Here is a 21795-nt window from a genome sequence, read left to right on the forward strand (position 1 = left end):
AAAAAGGTAATTTTGAGAGTAGAAATACTCAATAATCTCCATACTGCCATATAAATAGGACAGCTCTCCTAAGAGAAGATCAAAAGTGACATATGGGAAATGGGGAAAAAATGAAAAAGTAACTATACATTAATGCTCATTTTTAGCTGTTCCTTTTGCTTTCTGAGTCAATTTGCTAACATATAAGACTCATCTATAAAATGATAAGTTATGCTTTTAAGTAAATATGCCAAAACCTAGTGATTTAAATGCATATTACCTTAAAATGTAATTTCAGTCAACAAATGGAAAGGCCATCTGTGTGTTTACTAAGAGGTGTCTCCTCTGCCAAATACCTACAAAACTAATTTAAGAGCCAGGTACAAAAGCTGTCACTTCAGTAACATAGTCTAAGAGATCTAAGGAGATCAACTTCATCAATTAATATGAGAAATGAACGTAATTTGCACAAGATCAGGACTATAAGCTTGAACTGTAATTTGCCTATGAAATAGCAAGAACTTGCAATGAACTTAATAAATGCCATTTGAATCAAATGCAGTGCATTTCACACATCTGCTAAAACATGCCAAGAGTCTAATGTGTTCTCGTCACTCCAGTGGGATCCATGGTCCTTACCAGGCTGCGAGGTGCATGAAGAAGAGTCCCCATGGCATTCATCTTTGGGTTCCTTTCCCCTCCCTCCATGCTACAACAGCGGCTAGCACTCGACAGGCCTTCAACACACGTGTATTTTAAATGGAACTTCCTTTCATGTAAGGAACCAAAAGTCTTTTCCCTTCCCGGGAAAATATCATTCAGTTTAAGGTGAGTGAAATGCAAAGCAGTGATCAAATAAGGTATTTCTTTAAAAATGCTATTTCCTATTTGACCTACTACAAATAATTCAGAGAAATTTTGTAGATGATTGACTCATGTTTCTTGGAACCCGTTATAAGAAAAAATCTGCTTTTTTCAAAATTCTCACTGAAAATTGTTATCAAGGGCGCCTGAGTGGCTCAGTCATTAAGCATCTGCCTTCGGCTCAGGTCGTGATCCCGGGGTCCTGGGATCAAGCCCCGCATTGGGCTCCCTGCTCAGCGGGAAGCCTGCTTCTCCCTCTCCCGCTCCCCCTGCTTGTGTTCCCTCTCTCGCTGTGTCTCTCTCTGTCAAATAAATAAATAAAATCTTTTTAAAAAATTAAAAAAAGAAAAGAGTTATCAAAATAGGTCACTAGAAATTTTTATTATGAGCTAAAATTAGATTGAAAGTGTTTCACCATTCAAAAATATAGGAAATAAACAGTGAGAGTGTTTCACTAGCTGTACATCTGGAATGGTCTTAGGCCCAGAGATATCTATTCCAGGAACTCATGGGGATATTATCTGGAGTCTCATCTAGCAGCAGATACAGACATCAGTTACAGTCTTGTCACAAACCATACCACTTGTTAGTAAAGAATGAGAGGAAACAACATGAGTCTTTCTGATTATTCACGTGCTACCCTTCCTAAAATCTGGAGAACCTGGACCTTTGGAATGAGCTGATGAAAAACCATAAAAGTAGATTTTCTGGGACATAAGTAAGACCTGCATCCTCAGTAATAATAATAATAATAAGATAATATTCACTATCCACTATATATCCACATTATAAATTAGTTTTAATTCTTATAATAATACCACAATGTCAGCATTATGATCAGTATTTTATAAGTGAGGAAACTGAGATTTAGAGAAAATAAATAAATGTTTCCAAATCACAGCCTTATAGAGAAAGATCCAGTTGGGATCCAGGTGCAAGTCCTTAGCTGCAGTCCTCTGTAAAATGAGAATGAACCATGTGCATGAGGGGTAGAAAGCAAGGGAAGGACAGCATTAGAGTCAGATACCTGAATTTGAATCCTAGCTCTGATTTCACTAGCTGTGCAACCTTGGATAGTTACTTAACTTCTCTGAACCTCAGTTTCCATAGCTCTAAAATAGTAATAATAATGTTTGCTACATAGGGTTGCTCTACAGATTAAATTGAGTCCTCTACAAGCATTAACTTACCCTCCTGGATCTTCTCTTTTCTAATAAAAATTCATGTGTCCTAATACCTCTTCTGTGGAGTTAGGGTGAACATAAATGAAGTAAGATGAAGAGGTCAAGACATTAGTCACATGGAAGGTAGCATTATTATTATGTGAAGGAATAAACTGTCCCTTTAAAGTGACATCTTTGGTGTAATTCTGTTTTAAATGTATGCTTTAAAATGAAAAGAGTATGACTCCACTAAAAATTAAAGACAGGTATGAATGGGGTGGGGTGTTTAACGCAGCTGCGCTTATGAAACCAAATAACTGTTTAAGTCAGAATCACAACCTCCCCAGCACAGAGATAATGACAACAGCCACGGTGTGTCGCTAAAGTGACCAACTCACCCCAGCTTGCCCAGGACCTGCCTGTTCTCAGCACTAACTGTCCCTCATTCCATGAACCACCTGCATCCCAGACAAACCAGATGCTTCTTCACACTAAGTGTGCTAAGCTTTGTGCTGGGTTCTTCACTTACTCCATCCCTCAGCCTCCCCCGACCAGAGGCAGGTCCCACCTGAGCTGGGGCACCCTTTTTTCTCTACCAAAAAAGTTGTCATCATAGGTAAAGGCAGCAAACCATCCTAAAGCTGATGCTTCTTGTCCTGGAAAAATCTCTCAGGCAAATACCGGGTGAGGAGGTATGCTCATTAGGTCTGCTAATTTGAGCTTCATGAAATAAAAAGTATCTTCAGGGAGGAACGGGTCAGAAGAGCAAGGGGCAAGATGAACCTGGGTCCTGGACTGGCTGAGGCTGGAACAGTCTGGATCTAGCCGTCTTGGGTGCACGACAGGAGCTGCAGCAGTGAGGCTCAGGCCTAGCGGGTGGGAAGGCCCCTCCAGAGCATGCAACCCTGGGAGATGGAGCCCCAATCTCAAGGATCAGCAGCAGACCTACAGCAGCCCCAACAGAGGACCTGCCTCCCCACCCGTCTCAGGCCTGACCGTCAGGGGCAGCAACACCAGTACAGACCACAGGGCTCCCAATTCCTCAGCAGCCCCTCCCTACTCCTCCCCTGTTTAGGGGTGACATCCCCATATCATCCTCTTCAGCATGCGCCGGCCTAGGACCCAATGAGGAGGCAGGATGGGGTGGCGGAAAGGGCTTTAAACTACAGGCTGGGGGCCCCCTTCGATGACTAATCCTGGAGATGGGGACCTGTACCCCCAGATAAGCACTACCTTCAGGATGAAACACCACCCGGCTGCCCGTGTCTACTACGTGAACCAGGGATTCTGCCCGGCTCTTGCTTCGGACACGACAGGCCAGCCTGCTCTCTTCTGCCATACCCAAGGCCTTGGTCTGCCAGAGACCAGACCAAGCAAGAGAGGACTCCTCCCCCCCAGGGAGACCCCTGGGTACCTTTGAGAGGAGTCGTTTCCTGGATATCCTAGCACCGTGGCAGATGGGTGCTTAGTTATTGCCTTCTGAGGAATGAATAAAGCCTGTTATAAGCATTCCAAGCTTGGGAGGATAAACTGGGTGTTCTCTACATTTTACAGGTGAGAAAACTGAGGCCCAGAGTAAGTGACTGGCCAAAAGTCACACAGCTTCTGCGTGCTGAGTTGAGATTTAAATCCAAGGCTAGGTCTACACAGAGCCCTCCCTGCCATTTCAGGCTGCCTGCCCAAGATGCCAAATAAGATAGCAAAGCAATTAACCGAGTAGCAAAATACCTCAAGGGAAGGAGAATGTCCCTTCCTTAACATGGAAAAATTAAACCCTACTGAGTGATTAGAGATCCATCCCGAAGATTCATCCCGAAAGCACATTTGTGGGTATCTGACATGATATGGACTAGTCAGAGCAAAGTCAGGGTTTTCCACAAGCAAAGAGAAATCTAGGCATGGAGACTACTATTGGCTAAAAATGCCAGGTAAGCCATCCTCTGTGAGAAGTTATACAAATACTTTCAAGGGTCCAAATGGATAGAAAAAAAGGTCTTTTGGAAAACTTTTAAAATCAAGCTGTACAGCCCACAAATACCAGAGTCAGAGGCTTTGAACATAGCCTAAAGGTGCTTTGATCCCAAGAAAAGGTTATATTTAAAGATTTTATTTTACTGGAGCCTTAGAGGAGATCAAAGATAGAGGATGAAATGATTTTTAATCATTTGAGGATAAACAGAAAGGCACTTAATGACACTTGGGGATTTGTACTGTTGTCTATCTTTCTCCGTATGGTGTATACCCTTTTATATAGAGTAGTGATCAATTAGTAATTGTGATGCTGTGTTTGTGTAATAAAGGGTCTTATTTCTCTAGTAAATATAATGAAACTGTCTTCGCTATATTCTCCTTTAACTGCCCCCATTGAGAAGACTCGCTGCTCACACTGCGGCCCAGGTTCCACCTTGCTTCTGCTGGTAGCCCACCCAAATCGTGGACACAGGCCGAGCAAAATCGAACCTCAGTCTCACCAACTCAAATCTCTGCACGAAGGCAAAGCCCAGAAACGTAACCCATTGTTATTTCCCTCAGCTGTCCTTTCTTTGATGCCATTCCTGTTCACGTCTTTGACCGGATCTTCACCTTTTCCCTCACTGCTTAGGTATCAGTGCTTGGAAAATGTTACTTTGAAAATCAACTTGTCATCAGGTTGCTAGTTTTACACACAGCTCCACCCATAGAGCATATACGTTCAATGAATGATAAGCCATCAACCTTTTCTAAGACGACAAAGTGCTTCTGTCCTGACACAGCGGTGACTCTCTAAGTCGCTCCCATTTTTCAAGGCTTCCCTCCCATGAAGCGATGCTGGAACGATGTGTTCCAGTTTGTATAATTCTTCCAAATACTTGCCGAAAACATCTCTGAAAACACCGACAGTGTTTTCAGCGGTTGTTTACGTTAGCGATCACACCATCAAAACAACCTCAACAACAAAAGTGTACCACAAAAGCAGGAGACCCTTCAGAGCCACATTGCCCATTGCTAAAGGCTAATGCATACACAGGTATTCCCCACTTTTCCAAAGTTCGCATCATGCCACTTCGCTTTTACGGAAGACCTACGTTAGTAACTGTTTTCTCTAACCGAATGAAAGCCAAAGAAGCTTTTCGCTTTTACGAAAAACAGCGAAGAAGGAAAATAGCTTCAGCATTTGCTTGGCAGTGAGGCTTTACACAGACAGCGTGCACCCTGAGCAGCGAGTAGCGCCCCCAGGCGCCTTCCCGGGGAACTACATTCAGCATCTCAGCATCAAGCCACCATAGTTTTGACCTTTGTGGGCAACTCTGCTTTATCTCGATTTATTTTGTACATCCATTAGCAAGATGTGTGGTAGCTTTAGAAAAGCCTAAGGAAGGATATTTTTAGGGCCTGGGAACAGTCAAAATTTTTTCCACATTACCACATAATGGTAATTGCTTCTTCACTTTACACAATTTTGGCTTGTGAAAGTTTTCATCGGAATGCTCTACTTTCGGATAGCAGGGGAAATCTGTATCTTAAAAGCATATTTATAAACGGTGTGCTTGGGCTACCATGTTTTCCTCCTGCAGATTTGCTAAAGAAATACAAAATAAATTTCCAACACATCAATTATTTTATAGATAAATGAAACAAGTATTGTTTTTAAGAGGAAAACCCCATACTATTTTTAGAAGTTCTGGAGGATCTGCAGTGTGTGAGAGTGAATAGTTAATTATCACATTATTCAGTAAAGCCCAAGCCTTTAAATGCATTAAACTCCACAATGGACAGAATAAATCAGAAGCACGTGAAGCTTGGGCTGAAACTCAGCTTCCGTGGGGCTGGTGTTCGCATCACCAGATGGTACCATGCATGCCCATGGGAATAGAGGGACAACTGAGAAAATGACAAGTGGGAACTGGGTGATTTCCCAATAGTCCTTCATTAGGCCCTCTTCAGCGTGACTTCTTCATTTGCTTTTTAAGTGTCTCATTCTCCCAGAGCACTGGACATGCCCATTCAAATGTGTGCATATATCCCAAAGGTAAATATATGTAAAATTTCTATCATCAGTCACTTTGAAAAACTTAATGAGAGTTTTCTCATAAGTGAATACTGTTGGAGCAATTAATGTAACTCCAAATGAATTAATTTCTCTCCCACTCTTAACTTTCCTTCACTAGAGCTCTCTCTCAGTAGTGCCACCAATACATTGAGTGTTGATAGCGATTAGACCACTGACTCTATCATTCTGCTGTACCTTTAATTGTGTGAATAAAGTCTTGATAAAAACTCAATGGCTCAACTAGAAACCTGACAATGTAGGATCATTTAAACCCTATAGTGCTTTGCATTTCTTTTTGCAGAATATATTCAAAGACTCAGACCATTTAAAACTAAGTTTTTACATTTCTCAAATATTTAGTCCCCTACTACAGATTTAGAGTACCATGTAATCTCTTTAAACTATCAAAGATAATCCATTTTAAATTGCATCTCAGAATACCATAATCCATTGCAGTCATAGTTTAGCAAACAAATCCAATAGATTCTCAGTAAGTCATTTATATAGGAATATTCAATGAGTTTGGATTTATTTCTCTACATAAAGACCACAAACAAGCAAACAACAGTACCTTCTCAAAACACTGGATGTTCTTCTCTAACAAAATTACCCCTGGCCATTGTACCATCATTCTGACAGGTCTAATTTTCTAGAGGATGCTCTCATCCATATTTATAGCAACTGATAGGATTTTGGTTTATTGCTTGTGACATTTTGTCTAGACCAGAAGGGCAATGTCTACTACGGAAAATTCATTTTGGGAAGCAAGGAAATATTTCATACCTCAAAGGCCAAAAGAATAAAACTATTTCAAAAGATGTATTGCTCTTTGTGCTTTTAAAGACAAAGAGTGTCAATTCATTTGTAAGCAGAACAAGGTAAATGATCATAAGCAAACTATTCTTTGGATAGCCTTTCAATCATTTTGCTTTATTCCAGAATATTGCTTAGTAAAGAGCATTGCCGGTTTTCTATTCCCTGACACATTCTGAGGTTACAAGTACAGAGGTTTGCAGGAAAATAAAATGGGAATTAGCTCCACTCAAATTACCATTGGCATTTCTGGCCTTTCCATTGGTGATTTTGGAACTCAGTGCAGAAATGTCAGAAAGAGTTTTATCCTTTGCTGACAGAGACAAAAATCAGAGAGGGCATGAAAATGAATTCCAATTAAATTTGAATGTTGGAGCCTGAACTCTGTCTTTGTGTATCTAGATGCCTACTTAACAACATGGAAATCATATGCAAAGACACTATCATTCTGACTTTTAGACAGGTGACAACTGCTTTGTATCTCTAATAATAAAAATAATCCCTTACATTTGTGAAGTGCTTCTCGTTTTACTAAGGATTTGCACATATATCATCAAGGTTATAAACAGAAGTATAACTTAGGGAAAATCAACAGAGTTAACAGGAAAAACACCTATTGCTTCATACCTTGTCATCTGGTAATATTAAAAGTAAATGCATTAGCATTCAATCCTCATCACCACTTATGGCCATAAGTAAACAGCTGACATTTTTATATACAGTCCTTTATCCTAACCAGGCATTCTTGTATGTTCAAGAAAAGTGTCATTTCACACATACCACAGTTTTCTTCATCACTGTCATCGTCACAGTCAGCCTGGCCATCACATCTTCTGGTAGCCAGAACACACCGTCCAGAGCCACACTTGAAGTGACTAGGTGAGCATTCTGTTCAAAGCAATGAGCCATGTTATTTTCATTAGACAGAAAGCCTGGAGCCATCAGCTCATTTATCTATTTATGTGTGGGCTATTGTCAAGGGGCTATTCTTGAAGATAAGATGGTCTTCCGCAAAGCTGAACCAACCAAAGTTAACTTGGCTCTCTCCATTTGCTCATCAGGATCTTTCTCCTTCATCCTTGGCATCATCTCTCCAGTCAGCTGTTTAGTGTCATTAGGCTTTCCAGTATTTAGCTACCTTCCCGAATGGACAACCATGTCCATTCAATGGACCACCAGAGCCTGAAGTAGCCCACGGAGCCAAGCCTTCTAACTACCCAGCTGCCCTTACTGTGCCAAAATTGTTTCCTATTCTAATCCTTCCCTCATGGTGGGCAGGTCCCTGATTCCATTTCTCTACCTGATGATCCTATGTTGCCAAGGTCTCTAAATGCTTTAAGCTTGAAGTAACCAGGGCTTGATGCTCACCACTACCCTTAGGACCCCTTAGTATAAAAGCAGCATGCACATATAATGGGCTCTATGAGTTGAGTATCGTTAAAGATAAATACCTGAAATATTAAATACATCTCTGCAATTTATTTTTAAAATGAAGACAACGTCTAACAGATGAGCACCAAGGTTTGCAATGTAACCAAGTTCACAGATTCACTCACCCATGCAGCCTGATTGACAACTAGAACACAATAAGAACACTAACAACAGAGAACCTTGAGAAGGTAGCTGATGATAGAGTCATCCATGTTAGATAGCCCATAGTAATTGATTTAAAAATTAACCTTCCACAGCTTCATCGGGCATTAGGCAGGTTTGGTTGTCTGAATTTTCCTCTGGAAACTGATTGCAATCTGTGTCTTCAGGCCACTGTAGGCCCACGATCCCAAGCACAGACTCACAGTGTTCTTTGGAGTGCTCACACAGTGCTCTAAGAGAGCAAGAAAGATAAAACATGGGAGGCAGAAATAGCTACACCTGAGATAGTATGTTAGGAATATATGTAGGGTTTTAATTCTGTGTGAATGTGGGTCTCTGTGTGTATCCAGTGTGTGTATATACCAATATATAGAGAGATGCACAGATACATAATTGATATTTGGGAAAACAAAATGAGTAATACCTCTCTCCACAAAGGACATGCATGCCAGCAACATACTTTCACTAAGAGAAACTTCATTACAGAAATAGAAATAGAAATTTGTTGTGTGTGTTTTTTATTGAAATACATTTCACATATAACACGATGTAAATGTAAGGGGGAGACATGTTGCTTTGATACATTTATCTATTATAATGTGATTGTCATGTAGAGATAGAATCTCTATCGCATAATTATCATTTCTCTTTTGTGGTTGGAATAATTAAGATCTAGACTCTTAGCAAGTTCGATGATTATAAGACAATCTTGTCTGTATTCACCCTATGGTGCCTAAGATCTCCAAGACCTTTATACCTACTAATTGCAAGTTTACACCCCTGAACAACATCCAGGAAACAGATTCTCCTCTGCACTTTACCTTTCTCATTCTCTGTCTTTCAAGCAGACACATTCTCCAATGCTTTTATTCCAAGCCAGGAAGTTCTCAACATCAGCTTGGATAGTCTGCCACCAAGGGTCATGGAGCCTATACGGTAGCGTCCACTTGAGAGGTCTCTCCCTCTGGGGACCAGTCATGGGAGCTATTTCATGTGCCAACCTGACTTACCTAAGACATGGCCATCATCACTTCAGCTTAGACCGGTAGTGTTGAAAAGTTTGGTACTTCTCCCAATCCCATCTCTACTGAGCTCGAGCTCGTTAAAATAAAGTGTGTTTGTTCCTTTTATAAAGAAAAGATAGACTAAACATTGTGCTAGGTGCCTTCTTTCATGTGTGTCATCTCATTTACACAAAGCATATTTTTAAAGTGAGGTATCAACGTGTATTTCTTTATTTCCTATGAGGGAAAAATGGTTTTGCCTCCATAAATTACCAAGAAATGAGCTACGTAGTTAAAAAAAAAAAAAAAAAAGTAAATTAACCAAAATAAGTTCCTAGACAATTTTTTTATTTCCTTTCAAATACGTTATTTATTTTCAAAAGTTTTAAACTTTAAGCTATTCATTTCAACAAAGTTCACTGTCTCTCTCTTGATAAAATGGGGCAGCCCTTCCAGAAAGGTCAGCTCCAGTCTAGCTAGAAACTGGTAGGGAAAGGTTAACAATAGAATGGGGGACGTTTCAGAGAAAGCTCTAGTTACATTAAGTCTGCATAAGATAGAGGGGAGCCTGGGTGGCTCAGTTGTTAAGTGTCTGCCTTTGGCTCAGGTCACAATCCCAGAGTCCAGGGATTGAGCCCCACGTTGGGCTCCTTGCTCAGTGGGAAGCTTGCTTTTCCCTTTCCCACTCCCCCTGCTTGTGTTCCCTCTTTTGCTATCTCTCTCTCTCTCTGTCAAATAAATAAATAAAATCTTAAAAAAAAAAAGTCTCTTATGGTTTGCCCCCCTCTCTCTCTCTTTGTTTAAAAAAAAAAAAGTCTGCATAAGACAGAGCATAACTCGATGCTGTCTTAGCCTCAGAACTCAGGCGAAGACAAAGCCATGGTGTTCCCATATTAGTTCTGCAAAAACAGGATGTTCAATAGTGTTCACTAACTCTCTGTTAGATTGAATAGTTTTGTTGCAGATTTAGAAAAAATGTGTATAATTTAATTGCTGCAATTTTAAATTTGCCATAGGACACCTGATTTATACCGAGCACTGTGTAGCACCTGACTCTCCCACTTCCTATTTTTTCTATAAAATGGAAATAATACAATAATACATGAAAAGAATGCAGTGAGGTAATAGGATAAAAATAAGACAATGTGCCGCACGGCAACGGCAGGGGTCACTGTTCTTACCCTAACCCATGCGGCGTTCAGCCATGGGCACAGCCCTGAGGGGAGGGGCCTCCCTCAAAAGGATACTTTGAGGGCAAGACAGCAGCACGACCCTAAAATATTTAACACATTGTAAGGGCTCAACAATGTCAGATTTTTCAGACTCATAACTTAAAAACTAAATGTTAAGACCCATAAACAGGCATGGCAAAAGCAACATTGCTTCATGAACACATGAGTATATTATTATTCTTGTCAGAATATTTAAAAAATTCTTATAAGCAAATATCAAAATGTAGAACTCATTTTGAGAGCCACTGAAAATGAAAGATGTACATGTGAACTGAAGAAATAGAACTAAAGTATCTAAAGGAAGTTCACTAAAATGTTGATTGAATAACATCTCAGGGTCAGTCTTGTCTTGGGCATTTTAATGTGAAACATAAGCCCTGAAATTATAAATCATAGGTAGATGTACATTTGTTCCAGAGAATACTCCATTAGGGAAATTTTTTTATACATGTGAAAAGAAAATCGATGCAAGCATTTGTTAAGTATTATAACAAATTATTATTCACTATCCTTGACCTTGCTTAGCCAAAGTGGAATAAAATTTAGAAATAACTTTTCAACATAAAATGAGTAGATGCTTTCTTAGTGATACTTTAAAAGGCATTTTACAGAAGTTTTCAGAATTATGTTTGCACAAGGCAACATTAACTTTTAATCTGTTTGTATAATTTGTTCAGTTCCCCAACTCATTTTGAAATTTTATTGTTTCCTGTCCTCTATAGATGCCCCTTCCTTGTCATCCATTTGATATTTGGTATTTAATTTACTGTTTTCCCATCTGTCCACTATATCAATATTACTGCTTTTTCTTAAAGTTCCAAGTGACTTCTGATCCCAACATATGGTTCCCGTAGTCACTGCTCACACTTACACAAGGACATCTGTGTATTCACCCCTTGATGGAAAACAGCATAAAGACTGCAGCTACCCACTTCTGTGACAGCTGTCTTGTCTTGTACATTCTCTGCCTACACCGCAACACGTGGCAGAGAAGAGCCCAAACTTCCACTAAGCAGTAGTGTTCCTCTCCTACCATCAGTGCTCTTGTGCACTGAGCTTACAGCCAGAAGCCTTGACATTTATGCACACTCATTTACCCTCCCAACAACTCAACCCAACCACTGTTACTGTCTTGATTTTATTTTTTATTTATTTATTTTTAAATATTTTATTTATTTATTTGACAGAGAGAGCACAAGCAGGGAAGCAGCAGAAGGAGAGGGAGGAGAAGACTGCCCCCTGAGCAGGAAGCCCGACGTGGGGCTCGAACCCAGGACCCCCGGATCATGACCTGAGCCGAAGGCAGATGCTTAACCGACTGAGCCACCCAGGCGTCCCTTGTCTTGATTTTATAGACAGAGTAGAAGAACTGAGACTGAGAGGGACTGAGAAATCTGTCCCAGGCCACAAAGCAGCCACAGAAGAGCCAGGACTCGGACCAGACGGTGGGCTCCGGAGTAGTACTCTTAACCTGAAGTAGGATATTTCTCATCCTAAATCCAAGCTGCAAGCTTGAAATGCTGGCCCTCATTTCATCTAAGCAGGTAGAAAAACGTCAGCAATGTCCATCCCTTGTCCAAGCTGCAGTCCACGGCTTATGTAACGTCTCTAACTTTTGAGTGCTATCAAAAGTCAGCATTTTAAAACATCAGTGTTGCCAGAGAAAAAAGCAGATATACCCCTTCTTCGCCTAACTCACATTTTAGAACACTTCTTGATCCACCAAAGTGAAACGTGATTTTATTTGATTAAAGTATGTGACCTACTGGGGCACCTGGGTGGCTCAGTCGGTTAAGCATCTGCCTTAGGCTCAGGTCATGATCTCAGGGTCCTGGGATCAAGTCCCACATCGGGCTCCTTGCTTGGCAGGGAGGCTGCTTCTCCCTCTCCCTCTGCCTTCAGCTCCCCCTGCTTGTGCCCTCTCTGTCTCTCCATTAAATAAATAAATAAGATCTCAAAAAAAAATAAAGTATGTGAACTATTTATCAAAGGCAGTTCATACCTCCCTTGTGTGGTACTCCAGTAATGAATCCTAACTCAAATATTCATTTTAGAATTCCTACTTCTTTACCTTTTTAACACATAATTTGTTATATACAGAGCTCCTTAGCAATATGGACTTTGTCTAAACTCAAACTAAGTCTCCGATCCCTCGGTTCTCCCTGAGGGGAAAATGAGGATGCTTGGGGGAGACTTCATTGTATTACCTGCAAGGTGGGATCCGCTGGCTTGTGTTCACATCACACTTTGGTACCAAAATGGTGCAAGCAAAGAACATGAGGTATTTGTAACAATTTGTTTGAACAAGTGCAGGGAAAAGAGAAGACTCCCAGCTGATGGATGCTTCCTTTTGAGTCCTGTGGCCAAGGTAATTTGGATAATTTGTATAGTTGTAGGGTAAATTCATGCAGAGTTCCAATGTAATTGGTTCACATTGACCTAACAAGAAAACACACATACAGGTTCATACATATATAGTAAATTCCATATGTAAAACAATTTCTTCAAAACTTACAAAATTGGAATCTATCTTACCTTCTTTTTAAAAAATAACTAAGACTAGAGTGCAAACAGTATATAAGTTCCATCAGAAGATAAATAATTTGGTTAAAGAACTGCCAAGCCAAGAATCATTTCTGTACAGGCAGCTGGTAGACCAGGGCCCAGCGTGTGTGTTGGAGGAAGTCTTTCTTCGCTTTTTCCCTCGGCTCAACCTCAAGCCACTCTCTTTTATGTTTCCTTTTACCCCCTTTGTCTTCTGATTTATTCATTACTTCTTAATGAATATATTCCCTCATCTTCACAGCCATTTAAAAAAAATCAATGAATTTGCTCAAATAGACTATTAGATTATGTCTTTATACATCTGATTGTTGATCAGTGGATTTAAATATAAAGTGACAAGATTTCAGGGCAAGAGGAGGCTGAGCTCTCATTAGGCCCTCATGGCTAATGAGACGAAATACTAACCTGTTAGCTTGGCATCCAAGGTTGTCTCATACTCCAACCACAGCCTAACCTTCCAGCCTCAGCACCAAAGACTAGCTCATCACTGGTATTTCCTTGGTGACAATAAATATTTAAGAATGACATGCCTTTGTGGGCCCTGTTAACTCTTATCTCCTCTTCTTGACACACCTGTAATCACCCCTCAAATGCAGTCATGGTTCTAGCTGCCAGGTGCATACACCTGCTGCCTGGAATGATCCTATCCCATCTTCTCCACCAGGTGAATGCCTCCTTGGCCTGTAGGACTCAGCACAAACCATCACCTCCTCTGGGGAGCCTTCCCGACCAACCACTCTCCCCCTCCCATTCCCAGTAGGAGTCTCTGCTGAGCACCAGAGCATCTTAGGCATATTCCTACCACACACTCATTGCCCTCTACTGTATTCTTTACTTACTTGCGTCCCCCACATAATTCAGTGATTTTTTTAAAGATTTTATTTATTTATTTATTTTAGCGAGAGAGAGAGAGAGAGAGAGAGCGCACACACGGGGGAGGGGCAAAAGAAAAGGGAGGGGGAAAAAATCTTAAGCAGACTCTGTGCTGAGTACAGAGCCAGATGTGGGGCTCGATCTTGTGACCCTGAGATCATGACCTAAGCTGAAACCAAGAGTCAGATGCTTAACTGACTAAGCCACCCAGGCGCCCCTAATTCAGAGATTTTTGAGAAATGGGACTTTATTTCTTGATCTCAAAGTCTGTACCTAGCGCAGTGCCAGAAAGAAGGAAAGGATTTTTTTTGGGGGGGGGGGTAGGTGGGCTGTGTCAGGAACTCTCCTAGGCACTTAAAATGTAATATAATGAAAAATATAGTCCTTGCCATCAAGGCACTCTACAATCTTTATAGGAAGAAAGATACATTCCCTGCCGGTATAACATGAGGATAGGATAGTGGTCTTAAAAAGCGCTAAGAGCCCAGAAGGACAAGGTGGAGCAAGAATGGCACGGAAACCTTCCCAGAATAAATGGGGTTTAGGGGAACTTGGCAGAAAGGCTCCCTGTTCCCTCTCTGTTTGCAGGAGTCGTGAGAGGTAAGCAAGTGTGTTGGTGAATCTGCCCAGACCCACCAAAGACTCCATGCCTTATTAAGAGTCATTACTCAATTAAACTTAATTACTTGGCCAAGAAGTGATGTACATGCAGATAGATTTGTAATAAGGACTGGGGTGAAATATTAAAACAGCTCTGGAACCACTTCTCAATTTAAAGCATCTGAGGGCTTCGAGGAAATTTTGTTGATAAGGAGCCTGATTAGAAGCCTCTGGACAGGGGCGCCTGGGTGGCTCATTCGTTAAGCGTCTGCCTTCGGCTCAGGTCATGATCCCAGGGCCCTGGGATTGAGCCCCGCATCAGGCTCCCAGCTCCCCGCTCCACAGGGAGCCTGCTTCTCCCTCTCCCACTCCCCCTGCTTGTGTTCCCTCTCTTACTGTGTCTCTCTCTGTCAAATAAATAAATAAAATCTTTAAAGAAAAAAAAAGAAGCCTCTGGACAAAGTGTAATTACAGTTTCCATTTACTGGAAAAGGCGTAACATTGTCAAGTTGGCATAATCCTGACAATGAGTACAGGGTGGAGAGAAGAGAAAGACACAGAGGCAGTGTGGGGCTGATTCAGTTTGTCATGTCCATTGATTTGTGAACATTTAACATTTAAATCTTTTGATTTCATATTATTAAAAAATGCCTATTCCTCATAACAATAAAAACAATGCAAGATGCTAAAGAAAAAGTTTATCATCTCCCTGCCCTCTTCTCTTATCTATGCTCAAAGCCAACAGACTGGGTTTGAATCCTTCCCTGCCTTTCACTGGCTCATATCTACATATACAAGCGTCTACACACATAGACAGATTTGTGTTTGCTTGCTTCTGCCAAAGTAGACTCTTACCATTCCTAGTATTCCTCAATTTGCTTTTGTTGCTTAATTATTCATCATGCCCGACTTATAAGTCAGTAGATGTCACTCTAACTATATTTTTCCTAATTTCTTTAATATAATTTTACCAAAAAATGGGATGATTCACACAGATTTTTGATGCAATCTTTTTTTTTCTTGTATATGCCTTTCCTTTCTATCTCTTCCTCTACCACCCTATCAAGTTTTAAATGTTTATTGGTACATTTTATTTAGATGATAAGTAGACCTATCACATGGGTATTTTTTCTCTTTGATATGTGGGAACTATATCTCTTTTGATTTGGGATGAGATAAAAGCTTTCAGTGTTTCACAGCCAAGGAAGATGAAAGGATTAAGTTATGATCATATATTATTCTGGAGATCTCTACTGAATGTGGTAAGGGTGATTGAATCTTGTGTTTTATTCCTTCATAAGGCATTCTTCACAGATTGTTAAGCAAGATAAACTCTCAAATATCTATCAACCTCAAATTCTATGATTTACAGTATCAATAAGCTTTTTTTACTCACTCGCTCACAAACTTGATTTACGATAGCCACTAGAGGGCAGTCGTGTTACAAACATGAGGCTGTTTACTGTTTTCACTGCGTTTTGATGCCCTGCTTATTAGCACATTGTCCAGAACACAGATGAGGTTCAATAAATACTGTTGAAAAAATTGATCCTGATGGAGTCTTAATGATATCCCACCTTTCAAAGTCTGAAACCATATTTGTTAAATTCAACCTAAAGATGGGATTGTTAACTAAATGATGTTACATGCTTGCCATGATGCAATACTCTGAAGCCATTGGAAATCACATATTAAATGATAGTTACTTACATGAGAAAATGTCACTTTCAAATCCATTGGCATATACAATATTCTAAGATTCATCTTTGCCTCAAATTCTATATTTCTCTTTATTATTTTTAGTAGTTTCATGAGTTTTATATGGTGAACACCCTTGTACCTACCATCGAGATCAAGAAGTTGAACTTTGCCAGACATCCCAGATGGCCCTCCATTTACCCTGTCTTCTACCAACTTTCTCCTTTCTCCCCAGAGTAACTACTGAGTTTCATAGTTATCACCTCCTTGCTCTGCTTTATAGTTGTATTACCTAAGTGCGCACTGCACCCTGAATACTATAGTTAACCTTGCCCATTTTTTAAAACTTGTTTTGTCTTCTAAGTCTCTTAATCTGGGCTTCCCCCTCCCTCCTTTTATTTTTAATTCGAGTTTAGCTATTGAAGAACCCAGGGATTTGACTTTAGAGTGTGCCCGAGTTTGAATTTTGCTGACTACTCATTCCTGGTGAAGTTAAATATATTCCCCTGCCTACTTCCTGAACATGGGCAGCTGAATGCAGAGAGTTGATTAAGTTTCATCCCTTAGGGAAGACTATGGGTGCTATGGTGTTCTTCCATCAGAAGGCAAAGTATATCTGATTTCTTTCTTTTTGGGATGTGAGCAACTGTAGATGCTCAATGCCTTGACCCATTAATTCACCAATGCATGTTACCAAATGGAAACAACTGGTTACCAAATGGAAATATTCTAACTTAATCATTTATTTTTCACTCATTTGTTGGGAATGCTTTTAGAAAGAGATCATTCCTCTCATCTCCCATTTGCTCCCAGGACTGAAGTCCTTAACCATTATGGTGTTTGGCTTCTTTACCACACTGCTATACTATTTGCTCCTTCCAACTAGAGACTGCAAGGAGAAGGCAGTAAATTGAGAGGTCGGTAGGAAATTATTCAAAGAACAAAGCTGCTCATTGCTTCCTCAATGTTGGAGAAAAAGAAAGGCATGAGTAAACATGTAGAACGAAGAGTCGATGGAACACTGTGAGGAACGTGAGAGTCCCTGGGCTATGACAGCGGCAGCCGGCTTCCTACAGCCATGGTGGTCACGGGCACAGAGAGGTGGGGAGAGACACATGCCCAGGAACTGCTCTTTCCACAGGGTTCCCCAGTTGTCTGGACTGCACACTACAAGGTGGGAGTGATAGATTAGTCCCCCACACCAGAGTGAGGGGAAATAACATTCCCACACAAACCCCTTAGGGCAAGGATATGTCTGTATTTTGCCTCCCAGCAGGGCACAAAGATGTTAAAGATCCTGGGTAATGAGTGGATGTGGGGATACCGTGATGCTTCAAGCCTATCAGTACACAATGTCATCAAAGATGTGGTTTTTAGGTTAAAAAAAAAAAAAACTACAGGCATTTCTGGGAATCTGAGATAAGCCGTGGACTTCTCCACTGAAAACTCTGAAAACTATAAAGACTTTTTCACATTCAGTTTCAGGGATGTCACATACCCTTACAACTTAGTCATGAACAAACCACTGAAGTAATAATTTTCAACCTTGGCTGCACATTGGAGTCCCGTGGAAATGTAAAAACTACTGATGCTTGGGTCCCGCTCTATATCTTCAGGGACCCATAACATTTTATGGGATAGCAAGAACAAATGTCTTCAAGGACTAGAATCCCAGCAACTCCAGTAAGAGGCTGACTCCATCAGACAGAATATCCACACTCTTCAAACTCATATTTTTATTAGCACGGAGCCAGACAAAGACAGTGCTGTGTAGCTGAGTCTCAGAATCTAAGTAGGCATGGTCTCTCCAGTGGTAAGGATCTTCAAATAATTAATCACATTTTCAAGTGCATGAAGTTTTCTGAGAGAAGATGCTACTGGTCCAACTTTACAGAGAACCAAGTACGCACATACCATCGTGAAGCTCTTTGAAAGATGAGAAGACACATCTTTACTTTCCATTGGAAGGTATTTTTAATAACACAGAAGGAATGAGGGACCAGTGACTAGCCCAGTGCCTGGCACTCAGAAGAGGGATGATCAGATGTCTGCTGAATATATATGGAAAGAACCTGGCAAGAACACCTGTGGTGAAAGAAGGAGCTGAAGGGACAGTGAGATGCTAGGGACACTGTTTCGAGTGTATTGAAAGAACATGAAGAGAAAACGAATGTGGTATACATGAGTGAAAAGATGGCAGTGTGTTCTCCCACGCTGAAAAGTTATCTCCAGGAAGGCAGAAATCACGTCTCCCTTCTTCGCCATTAAAGTGCCCAGTGGCCATCCCAGAGCCTGGAACGTTGTTATGCATGCTATCAATACCGGTTGACTATGAACCGGAGTCATCTGGTGTCCTTCTTTCCACTTCTCTTGTTGACCGGTGTAACGTATTTTTAAATTTCAAATTTTGACATATTTCAAAAATGGAGAAAATAGGACAACATGCACTCAATACTCCTCACCCAAATCTGACACAGGCCAACACAGCCCTTTCAACTTTTTTTTTTTTTAATCTAACACTAAGTGCCATTCCCTGTCAGACAATCCCCGAAACTTTAATAATAAACACGTATCTTTGAGATGACACGGTCACCGTTCAAAATTGCTCATGTCAAGTTTAAGGTGAAGTAAAGAAAGGCTTCTGAAAAAGTTCCAGAGCAGATTGGGGGATAAAGCAAAGTGAAACAATGGACCCTGAACATATACATATACATATACGTATACATATACATATATATACACATAGTCATGCATGCATACATGCACACATATTTAATTCAGTTTAGAGTGAGTAAAATAAAATGGCAGTATGTCTTAATGGTCAGATTAACATCTCTCTCAACTGTTCTCTCATATAGAAGTGGAAAAGGGCTGGGTATCACGCTTTTAGCCAAACAGTTATTAAGTGCTCGTGAAAATAAACAAAAAGTCCTCTCCGTCTGGGTTTTTCATTGGCTGCTCCCCTCACACCTCTGGGGCTATAGGAGCAGCCCCTATAAGCCCTACAGGGATGCAGCAAGGTCACTGAGTAAGACTAGGACCTGAACCCTTCAGCCTTTCAACTGGGAGATACCTTCATACTTTCTTGCCAACTGAAAGCTGACAGACCTGCTTCTAAATCTCAAGCCCCAAGCGGAAGAGGAGGCCAAACATTAATTATAAAAAGTGAAAGAAGTGAGCCGAATATGAAAGCGGAGCCTACAAATAAGAACTCATTACTAGAAATCAGAGTCTTTCGGGGCTTTCTGATTCATTTTCAATTTCCCACGAGAACCTATAGAACCCTCTGCTATTCCTGTCCATTCTCTCCCCCCAGGAATTCCCCCTCCTGAAAGCTAATTTAGAGTGAGCCAATAGTTTACACCATTTGTCACCTAGACAAATTTACATAACAGCTGCAAGATCATTCTAGGTCAGCAAAGTTCCTACAAAGGTGAGAATAATTGTTATTAGGAGAACAGACCGCCACAGCTTTATGCACTGTTTAGATGAACTTCGTATTTGCTTCTTGGATAAAGTTTCCATTTTCGAAGCTCTGCTTTAAAAGGGAAGAAAGATAGCATCTGCCTGCACATGGAGCCAAGAAAGTAACATGTAGGAGCTGATGCTGAACTCAAAGTAATGGTAATGATATTAAGCAATTTGGATTTATAGGCCATTGACAATGACACATTTGTTTCTGATTTAAGTCAAGTAAGACCATTTTGTTTCTTTTCCACTACCACATGCAACCTTTAAAAAAGAAAAAAGAAATATGTATATATATGTATACACACACACACACACACACACACACACACATTTGGAGGGATTCCAGACTTCAGCATTTTCATGTCAATTCAAAAGAAAAAAGCAAGATGCATATCCTGACACGGTGATTGCACTTGTCAGCTGCTGTACTTACTACAGTTATTCAGACTGTGGTTCGGGTCACACAGGGAGTTACCACCACATGAATCAAGGCAGGAATTGTAGAGGCATCTTTGGTCGCCTTCTTGACATGGAGTCTGACCTACAGAGGGGGGAAAGGCACATTTGCTTTCATCATCTGTAAATTCCTTACACTAGGATTGGAAGTATCAAGGACGTCTTGGGGAGCTGAGGAATGACATAACTTTAATTCCCTTCCAATTTCTCCAAAAATATTGAGCACATGTTAAATATGTAACTTTCTGGGTTAATTTTCCTGGCAACTAAATACAACACGGTTATTCCAGAAGGATTCTGTAGGAACAAAAAAATAAGAGGCAAGTTATCTACAAAACGGGATCTTGTTGCTTTTCATAGGGGAAAAAAGTGTTTTTTGTTTGCCTGGGTGAATAAACTTGATTGCAAAATAAAATGTAAGTGATTGGAGAGAAAGGTCAACATAATGATCTTGAACTCTTGAATATCAAATGATATTATTTTAAGGACTCATTTGCACCCAACTCTAGTCTTCCCCATAAGGAAAATGCTTTCCCTAAAAATAAATATGGCATCGACACCAGTACGGTGAGGATACTCTGTCATGGTGCAAGTCTTGTGCAGCTGCGATCCATATTTTCTGTATGTCCTTGGAAAGGATCACTGGCCTAGCTGTGATGACCTGAGAATTGGGTTTCTTGTTTCCAAATGAATGAGAGCAGTAGCGTCAGCCTAATGGCTTTTCCTTAAGGTATGTAGAGAGGAAACTGCTTTTCCCATTGATTTCCTGGTCATTTGTAGGTTAAATGGAAAAGGTAATAAATTACTGCCCGTTCTCTTTCTGGCTCTTGCCCATTATAGTCAATTACTTTCAGACATGTCATCGGGAATCTAGAAAATCTTGCAAGACATTTTTAAGAATAAACAACAGTATGTGTATGCATATAATCATTCTTATCTATAATGTTATCTATAATAAGACAATGTTTATTATACTGGACTCTTTCCATTAATGTGCAACAGTACATATCATAGCCTTGAAGAAAAGAGATGCCACTCCTTTTTTTTTTTTTTTAATATCATCAGAGTCGAACCGTCATTGCAAGGTAAGCCAGGCTCATTTCCATGAGTTTAGTCTCTTAAATTTAATTTCAATAAGACAACATGCATTCATTATTTCAGCAGATATTGAGTGTTTGCTGTGTGACAAGCTTATGTGACAAGATAGACAACGAAGCATTAAAAGATAAAAGAAGTGAAATGGCTTATACTCTAACTAGGGGGATGGCCATGACCAGAGAACCTTACCATGCTGTGTGATTACAGTACTGCTGAAGCTGTCTGTAAGGCAACAGAAGTGGACTAGGACAATAAAGGGAAAGCTTCTTGAAGGAGTTTTTAAGGCAGGTGGGTAGAGTTGGCATAAGAAGGTAGAATGGGTGCCCCAAGCAGACAACAGAATATGCAAAGGCTGT

General features: G+C 40.5%; 1 protein-coding gene across 1 annotated transcript in view; it reads right to left on the reverse strand.

The window, feature by feature from the left end:
* Positions 1-21795, reverse strand: part of CORIN (corin, serine peptidase) — a 197846-nt gene that overhangs the window by 43677 nt on the left and 132374 nt on the right. The window contains exons 9-12 of the mRNA XM_036096676.2: positions 20319-20426; positions 12886-13117; positions 8529-8674; positions 7630-7737 (exon numbers count right to left, since the gene is read on the reverse strand). Of these exons, the coding sequence (XP_035952569.1) occupies positions 7630-7737; positions 8529-8674; positions 12886-13117; positions 20319-20426 (594 nt within the window). The remainder of the gene's footprint in view (positions 1-7629; positions 7738-8528; positions 8675-12885; positions 13118-20318; positions 20427-21795) is intronic.

Source organism: Halichoerus grypus, chromosome 3 (assembly GCF_964656455.1).
Source record: "Halichoerus grypus chromosome 3, mHalGry1.hap1.1, whole genome shotgun sequence".
Lineage (NCBI taxonomy): Eukaryota > Metazoa > Chordata > Mammalia > Carnivora > Phocidae > Halichoerus > Halichoerus grypus.